At 63.5% G+C, this 13,743-nt stretch overlaps 1 protein-coding gene across 3 annotated transcripts; it reads left to right on the top strand.

The window, feature by feature from the left end:
- The first annotated feature begins 442 nt into the window (after window positions 1–442).
- On the top strand, window positions 443–11,973 carry LOC119142297 (carbonic anhydrase 15-like). Of its 3 annotated transcripts, XM_037375078.1 has the most exons (11): window positions 443–796; window positions 2,646–2,840; window positions 3,536–4,274; window positions 5,030–5,248; window positions 6,986–7,021; window positions 8,703–8,873; window positions 9,057–9,217; window positions 9,955–10,047; window positions 10,408–10,474; window positions 10,681–10,847; window positions 11,476–11,973. In XM_037375078.1, the coding sequence occupies exons 4-11, from the start codon at window positions 5,182–5,184 to the stop codon at window positions 11,692–11,694; spliced, it is 981 nt and encodes a 326-aa protein (XP_037230975.1). In that variant the 5' UTR covers window positions 443–796; window positions 2,646–2,840; window positions 3,536–4,274; window positions 5,030–5,181; the 3' UTR covers window positions 11,695–11,973. The 3 variants fall into 3 exon arrangements, with proteins under 3 accessions (XP_037230975.1, XP_037230984.1, XP_037230994.1); XM_037375087.1 differs by lacking the exon at window positions 5,030–5,248 and having other exon boundaries at window positions 6,986–7,182; XM_037375097.1 differs by lacking the exons at window positions 443–796; window positions 2,646–2,840; window positions 3,536–4,274 and having other exon boundaries at window positions 5,197–5,248; window positions 6,986–7,182.
- Window positions 11,974–13,743: the final 1,770 nt, after the last annotated feature.

Raw genomic sequence — 13,743 nt, 5'->3', positions numbered from 1 at the left:
CCCCAGCTCCCGGTGTGGGGCAGCAGGCTACTGGCAATGAACAGTCGGTGGCTGCTGTGAAATCAGAGGGGGGACAGTGTTGGCACTGAGCCATGCTGCCTCTGGGTGCCCAGCAGGCACTGGGGAGGCTGGTGGAGAGGCCTGATGCAAGGTCCCACTGTCCTTCCCTCTTCAGCTATTCCAAAATTTGAGCTCCAAACTTTACATTGGATTTCTGGAGGAAGGTTTTGGGTACCTCCACCCTTTCCTTCATCGTGTGTTACACCTCCTGTGTGGTAGGGGGGCTGGCGGGAGGGTGCTGGGGTGACGGTGCTGGGGTGGCAGGAGGAGCTTTGGTTGGTGGTGTGTTCTGGGTGTGCAGGGGCTTTCCCATCTGGCGCCAGCCCCAGCTGACCTGCGGGGCGATGCACTGCACGTGGCATTTCTGCTTGGACCAGCCCGGGCTGCCGTACATCACAGGCAGGGAGGCGAGCTGGGGTGTGTGGTGGAGGGGGGGCTCTCCTGCCCCTGTCCCCTCCGCCGAGCTGCGAGGTGGTGCTGCCTCTCCAGAGAGAGCCTGTAACACTCAATTATTTAACAAAGCTGGCTGATAGCGGGGAATACCCTCCTGAAAGAGCTTGCTGGATAAATCAGCCTCTTCAAACGGCTGTGCAGGCTTGTGGCTGGAGCTGGCAGGCTGGTGGCGTACGGGTGGCGTGATAGCAGGTCTGAGGCGAACGGTCGCATCTCTTCTGTCCAGGCGAGGTGTGTTCGGCGGTGCTGCTGGGTGTTTGCTGTGGAAGTCACCTCTTGAGTGGTACGTACTTCGAGTGATGTGACTGGAGACTCCAAACGTTGGTGTGGGCGGTGTGCTGGCTGGAGGGCCTTTTGCAGTGGGTAAAGCTGTGCTGCTGGCACCTACCTGCCCCTGGAGCCGGCTGGGCAGTGGGTGCGGGGCTGCGGAGCCCCTGTGTCCTTGCCCCTGGCCTGCAGACAGCCCTGTGCATGGCCTGCAGTAGGAGTGCTGCAATCAAGCGCTGCAATCGCATTTTCCAGAGCCAAGCAGAGTCAAATCCACTTTACCTGGGGGAATTAGCTGAAAAATTAACAACTGATCTCCTGGTCCCAGCCTGCCGTGAGAGGGGCTGGGTGTGGGTGCAGGGGAAGAGTGGCAGCTCCATTCTGCACGGGCCAGACCTGGCCCCGGTGTCGCCTGCCCACGCTCCAGGCTGGGAGCTCAGGTCCTGGAAACGTTCACTCATTTCTTGATGAGTTGCCGGGCTCACAGTGTTCGTTGCGAGTGCTGCGGCACAAGTCCCCGCAGCATGGCTGGGTTGTCCCTGTGCCCCGCTCGTGGCCGCAGGATGCGTTCATCGCTGAAAGCCGTCCAGCGTGCAGTGTCATCGTCACCACGGGTGCCGCAGAGGGCTCCGCTCTCCCTTTCCTGTGCCCGCAGAGGGCAGCTGTCGCCGCAGCTGCCTACGTCACTGCTGGACCCGAACCAGTGCAGCCCCTAGGACCCAGCACCTCACCTCCGCCGTGGGCTGGGAGATGCCGAGATGCCGGTTCAGCCGAGGGCGATGGGATGCAGCCCACCCTTCGCTGCTGGTCTTGGGGGGACAAATGCCTCTCTATAGCAGCTGCCTGAGGCTGTGAGCACTCGGAGGGGCTCAGTCTGGCAGGGACCGCGTGGGGCTCTGCTGGTGCTGCAAGACCCTGTGCAGATACAACTTGCCTTTCCTTCCTGCCCTGTTGTTGCCTGGGGTCGGGGGTGATGCTGCAGCCAGGAGTGCCTGGAGCACAGCCAGCGCTCTCGGGGCTCACCACTGCTCCCCAGGGACATGGGGGGGGGGGGGGGGGGGGGGGGGGGGCAGGGCAGCGGCTGTCAGCATTGACATTTGGATGCTGTGGCAGGGGCATTGCTGGTCAGCCTTCAGCTGTAAGCTTTTACCAGCTTAAAATGCATTTTCCTGGGAGGGTAATTGGTACCCATGCTTAGTGCGGCATGTCCAGGGCGCTCAGCCCCTGAGAGGATGCCAGGGACGTGGGGACACAGGTTGGACGCGTGTAGGGGCCACGTGCTGGCAATGACCCCGGGGGGTGCCAGGCTGTGGGGGGGAGATGTCACAGACCCCAGCAGTGGTGGGGGCATGGGATGAATGAAGGGGCTGTGCAGTGGCGTGTGGCCAGTGCACATTTGCCAGCCACAGTGCTTGCTTTGTGCCGGCACCAGCAGTGGGCTTCTGCTGTGCTCCCTGCTCTGCTCCCGGCTTTCTGCCTGGGCTAGCAGCAGTTTATTATGGAGATCAAAGATCTTCATGGAAAATCAGAAGTGGCTGGAGTATTTATTGCCAGTGAACTTCACTGCCCCACTGCACTTGCTTCTCTGGATGCCTACAACCCTTTGTGGACCTATCCCTGGGTGATGCGAACCACACTCTGGCAGCTCAAGCCTTTGTCTTGTCACTGTCCCCGTCAACCCAGGACACTGGCCAGGCTCCCAGGTGGCAGCGCGGGATTTACCTCCAGGAGTTGTTCTTGGCACCTCCACTGCGTGCTGGTACAGCGCTTGCTGACGGTGCACGTGGTGGGGGTTCCCAGCAGGGTGGCACCATGCCCACGACTGATCGATGGCTGCAGCTTAAGTAACTATTTTTATTTTTCAGCGGTATTTTTTCCCCTGCTATGGCTCTTGCCCTTTGTGCTGTGACTACGTGCATCTGCAGGGATTCACCCACCTCCCGGCTCTATGGCAGTAGGATGATGGATGTGGTCTCTCCCTAGGAGGACAGCACAGAGCTGTAGGATCGGCTGTGAGCTCACCACCACCACCGCGGCAAGTACAGAGCAGCTCTTTTAAGGTTTGATCTGGTTCCTATAGAAACTGGAGGTTGCTCCTGCCTGGTGCCTGTGCCAGCAGCCAGTGGTGCACCCCAGGGAGCAGGGCAGCTGGGGATGGGAGGGAGCAGGGTACGGCACAGCACCTCAGTGCTGCCGCTGCCTTTCCCTGTGCCTTGTAGCCCCCTCTGCTTCCTTGCTCCACTCCTGCCCCGTGGCTGGGCCATGCTGAGCCCCATCATGGCTCTCCACTCCCCTCCAGCCACACAGGGTGGTTGTGGGTCCCTCGGCTGGATGTGCTTCTCCTTGTCCTGGCAGAGCCCTTAGTAGGACAAGGGACTCGCTTCCGTCACATGCTGGGTTGTATGCTGCAGTATGGTGCCGCTGGCGTTCCCAGCCATGCGGTCTCTGTGGTGACACCTCTGCTCTTGCCCTCCTTGCCAAAATCACCACTGGAGAAGCCTGAGAACTTTAAAAGAACGTCCTGGTGGGCACCTCCATCCTGGGCAATGCTCTGGGGGCGAATAACCCAGGGATGGTGGGTCCATCAGCTCCTGAGCCCCAAGGGTCTGCTGTTTCCCCTCCACTGCCTGGCACTATGGGCTGTCCTGTTGCGGGCAGATGGTGGGGGTGCTTGTGCCACTTGGTGGGCTCACGTCTCCAAGGGAGGTCTTGGTTCCCCCCTGGGTGCTGGAGCAGCTCTTCTCCTCCCCTGCAGCAGGCTGCGGACTCGGTGAGACCCTCTGCCTCACCTGCCTGCCCTTTATGGATTGCTCCGGAAGGATGATCGCAGCCCTCTGCAAACTACCTCATCCCCGGAGCAGGGGCCAAGCATCAACCATGGCACAAATCCAGAGCAGCCTGGGGGAGCCCTGCACTGCTGCCCTCCTCTGTGCCCCGCACCCGTGCCCAAACACATGGCTCCGTGCTGCCCAGGCACCTGCCTGGGGCTGGCTCTGCCCAGCAGGGGGACGAAGATGCTGTGAAGAGACCCCACCGAGCACATGTCCCACCGGGTGTGTTGTCCCCTCGTAGCATGTGGCAGCCAAGCAGCTCCACTGAGCCGGAGCCCGTTGCTGGCCAAGCTGGCAGCGGGAGGCTTCTTCCCACTGCCCTTGTGCTGCTGCCGGGTTTGCTCATCCTGGCAGGCATCGCTCCCGGCCAGGGCCCAGTGCCGGCAAGAGGAGCTGCGGGCTGGGCCCTGTGGCCTCCTTTCACTGCTGCCTGAAGATGGCAAGAGATATTTTAGGAGAACGTGACAACACTCTGCTCCTGTGTTTTCACCCCCTTCCCACCTGCCCACTGTGAGAGCTCAGCTCCGCTGGCAAGGCTCTGGCTCCCGTGGAACCTGCCAGGATGGGTGCAATGGGGCCAGCATGCACTGCTTCTTTGTTGAGGAGCTGAATACCTGGACCCACCAGCATGGGGTGCCTGCACCAGGCTCTTGTGATGCCCAGGTGGGTGCTGAGCTCCTGCCCCAGTGCTGCCCACCTGCCTGGGCCAGCTGGAGGGGAAAGGGCTGAATCCTATCCCACCAGTGTGCTGCTCCTTGGTGACTCAGGGGATCCCCTATAGCATGGCTGTGGAGACCACCTGTGCCCTGCGGATGGGGTGCTGTGGGTGCCTGCTGGGCTTTGCCCAGGGAGGGGCTTCTGTTGGCAGGGATGAGCTGGATTCGGCCCGTGGTCCCCATGGCACTGCCTGCCCCTCATCAGGTCCCCAACGGGAGCGTGGGGGATGGCAGGACCCGCTGCTGGCTGGGGGGTTGCCAAAGCTGGGGGTGGGGGTAAGGCTGTCCCATGGCATGTGCCTGCAAGGAGTGGGGAGGGGATGGGGCAGAGCTGGTGCCCCCAGCCCCTTCTGACTACTGACAGCCTCCCTGGGGCCCATCTGTGGCCCCACAGCACCGTGCACGGGGGCAGGATGGGGCACAGCGAGGATGCTGCTGAGCCCCCGCTTCGGGAACGGAGAGCAGGATGGCACAGGGGGGCCACCCCCTCACCCCTCCACGGGGAGTGGGCCCGTGCTGCACCCGGGGGCATTTCCAGCCCCCCCCTCCCCTGCCTTGTCCCTGCCGCCTGCCCTTGGGCTGGCATCCCGGGCAGGGGCCTGGCACAGCACAGAGGGGCTGGCTGGGGGCCGGGCCGCTCCCCCGCTCCCTCCTAGCAGCCGAGGAGTTAAAAACTCAGCCCTTGTGATGAATATTTAACAGCAGTGCACAGGCTGGAGCGGAGGATTTCTGCGGGCTGCCGGGCGCTGCCAGCGCTGCCTCCCGCCCAGCCCCGCCGCCGGCCCGGGCGCACTGCGGAGGACGGGGCGTCGCGGCGGGGCCGCTGCCCACCGGTGCCTGTCCCTGCCGCCAGCATGGGGACACAGGGGCTGGGGATAACTTTTCTGACTTTGCCTCTCGTCGTGCGAGCAGCCGCGGGAGGTGAGATGCGCCGCCTTCCCGCCCTCCTCCCGGGGCACCTGGGGTGGCCGGAGGGGACACGGCGGGTCCCCACGGTGGGAGAGGACCGGGGTCGGGGGCTGCGGGGCTGTGGTCGCCTGTGCCAGCCCTGGTTATCCCCTCCCCTTTCCCCCGTGCTGGGGGGTGACGTGGGGCCGGGGTGCTGGGGGCAGCTGCACCAGCAGGGCTGGAGGTAGGGACTGGGGCACCTGGCCTGGCCCAGGAGCCGTCCCCTGCCCTCGTCCCCTGCCCTCCCGCCATCCTCCTCCCCACTAGTGGATGTCCCTTCTGCGCCACCAGGCTTGGGGAGGTCCCAGCCCACCCTGGGCTATCTGACTTGGCAGGAGGTGTCCAGGCCAGCCAGGGTCCCCTTGGGGCATTTGGGTCTTGGGCTTCGGCTCATCTGCCCCACAGCCCTGCACCACTGGGAACCACTAAGGAAGATGAAAGCTCTGAGCAAACTGGGGCTGCTCTCCTGGGGCTGAGGCACTGGGGTGCTCACCTGCGTTTGGGTCAGGCTGGTGGCAGCAAGCGCTACCCTGGCTCCTGGCAGAAGATGCTCGAGGTCGGGTGAGGGCTGGTGGATGTGGCTCTGGGGGTCTCCCAGGAACTCGGCTTCCCCTTGGACAGGAAGGAAAGCCCGAGGTCCCTGCCCTGGGGACCCTCTGAGTCCTGCACCATCCCAGCTCTCCTCTGGGGCTGGTGTCTCCTGTACCGCTGTAGTAAGGATTTGGATGCGGTGCTGCAGGCTGGGGCCACGAGCAGCACAGGTGGAGGCAGGCAGGGCTGCCTTTGTCCCGCTGGTCCGAGCGGCTGCGGCTGGCATGAGAACATGGCTTGGCTCGCCTGCAGCCGGCCCACTGGCACAGTCCCTTGGTCATCAGCAGAGACTACTCATGTAGGCTGGCCCCAAGCAGCTCCGGGTTTCTCTGTACCTCCTGCCAGGAGCAGGACAGGGAGCTGAGCAGGGAAGGGCTGTGCTTCCTGGCTCCCATTGCAGAGCTGATGGCCCTGGGTGGATGTGCAGACAGCAGGAGCCAGGTTCTGGCTTCCTCAGCATCCCACCAGCATCTCCTCAGCATTCCCTGCATCTGCTGCTCCAGCACCCAGCATCGAGTGCATGGTTGCTGTGGCCACCTCGAGTGGGGGAAGCAGTGCTGGTGGGAGTTCGGTAGCCCTGAGTGACGGGGTAAGCCATCGTCCCTGAAGCATGGGCACAGGCCTGCCCACCGCCATCCCCTGCCTGCTACAGCCCCCCGCAACCGCATTCTGCTGCCAGTCCACCCACGGGAGCCACGGGAAGCACCAGGGGAGGGCTGCGGCAGCCCCCCACTCAGCTCCCTGCTCACCCAGGGCTGCTGGGGGGTGGGCAAGGCATCTGGTGTGGGACGAGGGGCTGCCTCGGCTCCCCAGGGTGGGTAAGGGGGGGATGGCCTCACAGCAGCTGGGGAAGGAGCCCCGCAAGCAGCGAGGTTTGGCCGCCTTGGAGAGGATTGGAGTGATGCTGAGGGAGGTTTCCCTGTGGAGCGGCCGGGGGAGGCAGGGAGAGTGTGAAAACACCAGCGCCAAGAATAACCAGGATGAAAACGAGTGCCAGCAGGACCCCCAGCTGCAATGAGGAGTGTCCCCATTGTTGGGGGGCTGGGCACGGCTGCAGGTGGGTTTGGGGAGTGGGTGCTTGGCTCCGTTGCCTGCCCTGAGCTCTCCTCTCTCCCGCAGGGCAGTGGTGTTATGACTCACAGGACCCCAAATGCGGTGAGTGGTGCCACGTGCGGGATGGGGTGTGCTGGGGCTGTGCAGGGCTCAGGCCCCCACGTCTCCCCACAGCCTGGCTGTGGGCACCCTGAGCAGCATCAGTGAGGCTGCAGTCAGGAGCATGGCTTGGAAAAGGGCAAATTCCCCCATATCACACCAAGGTAGGTGGTTAGAGGAGCTCCACTTCCAGGCGTGCTGGTGCAGAGACTGGAGACAGGTGCCTGAGCCCCTTGGAGCAGCTTGGCCCCGGTCTCCCACCCCAGCCAGGTCTGGGTGCTCCTGGGGCAGCCTTCTCCCTTTCACCTGAAGCGAATTAAATCCTGGATTTAAAATATGGATTAGCAACCCCAGCAAGGCGCAGGCATCGAGGGGCCTGGGGGCACAGGGGCCCGGCTCGAGGACGGACGGCTCCATTTGGGCAGGTGGTAAGCCCTGCCTGCCAGTGCTGGGGAAGGGAAGCATGGCTGGGGGCACTTTGTCTCAAAGCATGCAAATAGCTTGTAAAAGGTTAATTAAGGATCAACGAGCATTTAATCAGCTGTTACAGCCCAACTGTTTTATAGGTCTTGGGTTTACATGCCCCGTGCCCAGCTGCCGTGGCATATCGGCCGTGGCCGGTGCATGTAAATCGCTGGGCTCCACTTATCCCTGCTGGACCAGCACTTGGTGTTACCAGCGATTTAATGTCACCAGGCCGGCGGCGAGGGCAGGTTTTGGCAGGGAAGCAGGGCCGGTGGGAAGCAGCTCGGGCAGCATGGAGCCGGCCATGTGCCCACACCAGGGCCACGGGGAGAGGTCCCTTAATGAAGGCACAGGGTAATTTGTGGTGCCACCCAGCAGCACCATGCTGGGGAGCTGGGGAGGCAGCAGCATGGCCAGGCTGTGGATCCCAGGGTTTCCAGGCAAAAAGCTGCCTGGACTAACAAGAAAAGAAGGGAAGGAGACAGGGCTTAAGCCTGGGGGGCAGGAGGTGGGAGTGAGCATGGGTCTGGGGTTTTGTCTGACCAAAAGGAAGGTAGGTAAGTGTGACAGCTGAGCAGGGGACAGCTCCCCCAGAGCCTGGTTGTACCCAAAGGCTGCCCCGCCACAGCGTGTGCTGGAGCAGAGCCTGTGGTGCCTGGGGAGAAATGCCCTGAGCTCCCCCAGGACCGGGGGTGCCCTGGGTGAACAGGGCTGGTGACATCGGGGGAGCTCCCGTTCCCTGGGTGGAACTGCAGCCCAGCCGCTGGCAGTGCCCACTGCTGATGCTGACACCCCAGGCAGCCCGGGCTGCCCCTGGGCCACCAGGGGAAGGAGCAGGGTGTCACGGCAGCCATACCAGGGGCTGTGGTGTGGGGGGGCAGGGACTGGTGCGGCCCCACAGCTGGCTTTTCTTGCAGGGACAGTCAGAAGGGGCTGGGAGAAAATCCTGCCCTTCACTAGCGGCAGTCTGGAGGGATGGACGATGCTGCCAGGCTAAATATAGTCCCCGGCCCCGTGAGGAAATCCTGCTGAATTATGGATGAGGCTGCAATAAGCCCCCACTCATCAATAGGGAGGAAGGTTGGCCGGGCAGGAGGGTGGCTTCCATGGGATGCAAGCAAGCACATTGAGGCTGGCTGGGCCAGCCTCGGCCCTGTGTCCCCCCTGGGGTAGCAGTGGCTGGGTGGCTGCCCACGGTGCCCCTGCTCCTCCTCTGCAGGCCCCAGCCACTGGAAGGAGCTGAAAGCCACGTGTGGCGGTGACAAGCAGTCCCCCGTGAACATCGACAGGCGCCGGCTGCAGCGGGACGGTGGCCTTGGGGACATCCTTTTTGAGGGCTACAACCAGGCTCCCCCGGGCAAGTGGAGGCTGGCAAACGATGGGCACACAGGTGCGTGCTGCAGGTGGGCACCCTCCCCTGCCCCGGCTCCTTGGGCACCATCCCAGCCAGGGCTCAGCTCCACCACCGCTTTGTGTTAGCACGGGGATGAAGCCTGGGGAGAATGAGCCCAGGTGTGCCAGGGCTGTCCCGCATCCAAACTCTCAGCCTTACCCTGTCCTGCTTCCCTCGCAGTGATGCTGAGCCTGGTGAGTGAGTCGGCCTCTGAGCACATCGCCATCAGCGGCGGGGGCCTCCCCGGCAGGTACCGTGCCCTGCAGCTCCACTTCCACTGGGGCAGCCCAGCCGGGAATGGCTCTGAGCACACCCTCGACGGACGCCAGCTCCCCATGGAGGTAGGCGAGAAAAAGCACCCATTGCCCTGTATTGCCCTGTCTGGGTGGCCCCTGAGTCCTTGGTGTGATAGGACAGCATGCTGCTGCTGCGTCCCGAGGGTGCCATGCAGTGGGGTGCCAGGGCTCTGCGGTGTGGCACTGTCGAGTCTGGCTGTGCTCGCCATCACTGCAGCCTTGTGCTGGTGCTGGGGTACAAGCAGCCGCTGCGCAGGGCACCTGAGTGGTTAAAAAGCAGCTGATGTGAGACTCAAGGTCTTTCTTTATCGTGTGTGGGCTAAGCTGCCTTGTTGGAGGCCCTCAGCGGCGTTTGGAGGGCTCTGCACCCTGCTGGGACCGCACGCTGAGTCAGTGAATGCAAGCAAGAGTGCAGGAGCATGCTGTGCCAAGCGCACTGGGATCCTTCTGGGTGAAAAAGGCTCTGTGCCTCTAAAATATTAATTGTCTGCCAGAGGAGAGCAAAATTTATGTATTGTGGCTGGCAGGCTCCCCGGGACTGCTGGTCCACTTTCTGCACCCCCTTCAAAGGATGCTTGCTTCATGGGGGTGCTTTGATCCTCCGAGCAGCCTCTCTGCAGGAGCGCCCATGGGACCTGGGACTGGGAGGGCTTTTCTGGGGGGTGGTTGGCTCAGCATCTGGCCGCCCCAGGCTGGCCAGGTTGATCTGTGGGCGAGTGCCCCGCTGCCAGGGGTCAGCTGGGGGTGGTTGCCCACACTTGGCCCCTCCGTGCTTTCCCCAGCTGCACATTGTCCACATCAATGTCAAGTACCGGACGCTGGCAGAGGCCAAGGGTCATCCCAACGGGCTGGCTGTCCTCGGCTTCTTCTTCCAGGTGGGTTTGTGGGGACTCACACTGCTGGTGGGTTGGGGGGGGGGGGGGGGGCGCCCCAGGATCAGGCTGCTTGCAGTGCGGCTTGGGGAGCATTGCACAGCTGCCCCGAGGGAGCGAGGGTGGGCGGGAGGGCTGGGTGAAGGCCAGGAGGTGCTGCGGAACCTCAGTGGCAAAAGGTGCCATGATCCCCCACCAGCTTCGCTCAAGGGGGTGCTGACTGGGAGCTCTTTCCTGCTGCCCCTCTGCGGCGATGTGGGGCTGGGGATGGCTCTGCCTGCGGATGCTCAGTGGTGCAGGATGACCCAGCTCTGCCCTGCCCGGGCTCTGCCCTGCCCCAGCTGCTTGCTTCCCCCTCTGCAGGTCTCCGAAACCCCTAACACCAACTACAACACCATTGTGGCAGGGCTGAGGAATGTCTCCCATGCTGGTGAGTCCCCTCCTCGTCAGGGCAGGGGTGGAACGGGGAGAGACCCCAGTGTGGGAGGGCAGGGGTGTGCCCCAGTGGGTTGGGTAGGGGGGGACCTGCTAGACCGTGGGGCTATCTGGCTGAAGGGAAACCGCTGAGGGTGGCCCTGCTGTCCCTGCTACATCCCCGGCACGGGGTGGGCTGAGTGCTCACATCTTGCCCTGCAGGGGACTCTGTGGATTTGGCCTCCACCTTCCGCCTGAGCACCCTGCTGCCGCATGCCGGCTGGCTCTCCAGGTACTACCGCTACCAGGGCTCCCTCACCACCCCTGACTGCAGCGAGGTCGTCGTCTGGACTGTCTTTGAGGAGCCAGTGGAGATCGGCCGGGAGCAGGTACTGGCATGCACAGCCCCGTGTCCAAAAGGCCGGACTCCCCGGGTGGCCCATCTACTTGCCCTTCCTGACCCCTAAGCAGCACAGGGAAAGTCATTTCTGTAATAACGCTCCTGGCAACCAATTAGTTTTATGGGGGTTAAGTAATGAGGCCATGGCCACATGCCAGCAAGGAGAAATCCCATCCACAGAGCTCTCCTGCCCAGCCTAAGTATTCAGAAGGTGAAATGGGAGTGAACCCATTGGAGCTTGGAAGATGCTCCAAGGAGGTGGGTGGGTGCCTGGATGGATGAAGTTCTCCTCTGCTGCCCAGGCATCTTAGTAGACGAGTCCTTGAGGCAGTCATGGACCAGCCACTTTGTAAGTGCTCAGCACAGGCACTGAAACACAATTGACTCCTTTAAAACTCAAGACCCCGTCCCTGTAAGGACCTGCCTCATGTACTTACCCTACGGGTCTGGTTTCAGGAAAGCAGCGAGGGGTGGTGGGAGGACTTGTGCCGGTGTGGGGCCACGCCATGGGTCGTGCACCATCGGCAGTGGGGTAGCATGAGAGGGGACTCACAAGCAGGGAGGGGCTCAGGGTGCCCAGCAAAGTGCCTGCCCACCCTGCCTCTCCCCCTGCACAGCTGCGGGCGTTCGTCAGCACCCTCCACTTCCCGGCCACCGGCTCCACGCTCCTAAAAATGACCAACAACTTCCGCCCGCCGCAGCCCCTCCGCAGCAGGAAGGTTTTCGCCTCCAGGGCGGCCACGGCCAGTGGCGGGTCCCCACATGGGGGCCACCACCACCTCCTGTCCCCCCTGCTCCTCCTGGGCCTGCTTGGCCCCTTCTCATCAACTCTGTAGGGTCTAACCCAGCCTTTCAATGGTCTCCGCATGAGCATCGCCCTGCTGCAATGGTGACAGGGAGGTGCTGCATCTCTTTCATGGGTGAATGGGAAAAAAACATAACAAAAAAGCATGTCAGGACCTTGGCTGGTGAAGATTTTGCAAACCTGGATCTTTGCAAGCCTGGAGCTGCCCTGCAATGTCCCTCTACCCGGGCGGTGGCAGCCGCTGGGAGAAGGATGGTCTAGGGGCTGGAATAAAGCCGAGGTTCTTGCCAGCGGCTGTGGGTTGCTGCCTCTTTGGCTCTGTGTCCCTTCAATGTGGCTGGGGCAGGGTACTTGGCACGGGGGTGCAGGGTTAGTGGGGAGGGACCTGGGGGACCGTGTCTGGGTGGCACTTGGGGATACTGGCCCCATGCATGGCCATGCAGGCAGGCATGAGGCTTCCCCTCTCCTTCTGGTGCAACAGATTCCCAGGGCCAAATCCTGACCCTGCAAGTGGCTCAGGGTCCTTGCAGTCCCTGTGCTTGCAGACACTGCCCTGCTGCTTTCCCCAGGGTTGGGGCTGGCTGTTGTAGGGACGGGGCTGTCCCCGGGGCCACAGCACTACTCAGTGCTCTGGGGCAGGTCGCAGGGAACCGATGGCTTTTTCCATGGAGCTAATTTTACTCTGGCAGAAATAGCTGCAGCTGCTGGCACTGCTCCTGTGCTGCCTGCTGAGGTGGGGGCAGAGTCAGGGCCCAGACGAATGGGATGGTTCATAATTAATGTGCTGAAGCTCCAGGCGTGTTCCTGTCTTCTCCTGAATTATGGGTGTTAGAGCACAGGTTGCTATATGGGAGCAGAGTGAGGCAGGTTGAGGTTTTCATCATTTCTGGGGAGAAACCGCTGCTCCAGCCCCTCCCCCTGCCAACCTGCCCAAGGGGTGGCTGCAGCACCCATGGGTGCAGAGGCCTGAGCATCCTCCTGGCACAAGGCTTGGGTTCCCTCTGAAGCCCACAGGGGGGAAGGGGCATCTTCAGCGGGTGAAGGGGCCCAGCTGAAGGCCCCATGGTCCCTGTGAGGGAGTGCTTGCAGGCCCCTGCAGGTGCCAGGGCTCTATAAAGCCACCCCAGAGCTCAGGTTTGGGGTCTCAGAGCAGCCGCCCTGCTATGGGGAGGGGACAGCAGAGCTACTGCTCCTGCCTGGGGGTGCCAGGTGCCATGGGGCCTGCAGCGCACACGGGATGCTGAGCACGAGATGCTGCGTGGGGATGCCGAGCAGGGGATGCTGCGTGGGGATGCCGAGCGCGGGATGCTGCGTGGGGATGCTGAGCGTGGGATGCTGTGTGGGGCTGGCGAGCGCGGGATGCTGCGTGGGGATGCCGAGCGCGGGATGCTGCGTGGGGATGCCGAGCGCGGGATGCTGCGTGGGGATGCTGAGCGTGGGATGCTGTGTGGGGCTGGCGAGCGTGGGATGCTGTGTGGGGATGCCGGGTGCGGGATGCTGTGCAGGGATGCCGAGCGCGGGACGCCACATGCAGCCGCAGCCCCCTGCCACCAGCGCGGTGGTGGCCATCGCCCAGCTTGGTAATTCCCGCCCGGCTCCAGCTTGTGCCGGCTGGCGGCAGCAGCCCGCTCAGGGCCCTGCGCTCACCTTCTCCCCCGGACCGTGTGAATCAAGGGGGCTCAGCCCCGGCACCGCCGGCAGCGTGCGGCCACGCTCGCCCCGTGTGCCCCCCGGCAGCCCGGGCTGCCGCCGCCTCAGGGGCTGAGCCCGGCCCCTTGCCCACGGCCGTGTCCCCCCGCAGCCCCGGCCGTGTCCCCCCGCAGCCCCGGCCGCGCCCAGGAGCCGGGACCCCGCTCCGCTCCGCCTCACCGCCAGCGGGGCAGGGCCGCACGGGGCCGCCAGGGGGCGCGCGCCTCCCGCCGCCGGCACCCGTGTGTCCCGGGCCGCTGCACGCCGTGGCCTCGTGCTCCCTGTCACCTTGTGTCGTCGGGCCCCTGTCCCCTGTGTCTTGTGCTCCCTGTCACCTCATGTCCTCGGGCCCCTATCCTCTGTGTCCTCATGCTCCCCGTCCCTTGGGTCC

The sequence above is a fragment of the Falco rusticolus genome, chromosome 1, assembly GCF_015220075.1.
Source record: "Falco rusticolus isolate bFalRus1 chromosome 1, bFalRus1.pri, whole genome shotgun sequence".
NCBI lineage: Eukaryota > Metazoa > Chordata > Aves > Falconiformes > Falconidae > Falco > Falco rusticolus.
This window is presented reverse-complemented; position numbering and strand designations above follow the sequence as displayed.

Coding starts and splice junctions, on each gene's coding strand:
- LOC119142297 (XM_037375078.1), top strand. CDS start 5,182: ATGGGGACACAGGGGCTGGGGATAACTTTTCTGACTTTGCCTCTCGTC. Junction 9,218..9,954: donor GACGCCAGCTCCCCATGGAG/GTAGGCGAGAAA, acceptor TGCTTTCCCCAG/CTGCACATTGTCCACATCAA. Junction 10,475..10,680: donor GAGGAATGTCTCCCATGCTG/GTGAGTCCCCTC, acceptor CTTGCCCTGCAG/GGGACTCTGTGGATTTGGCC.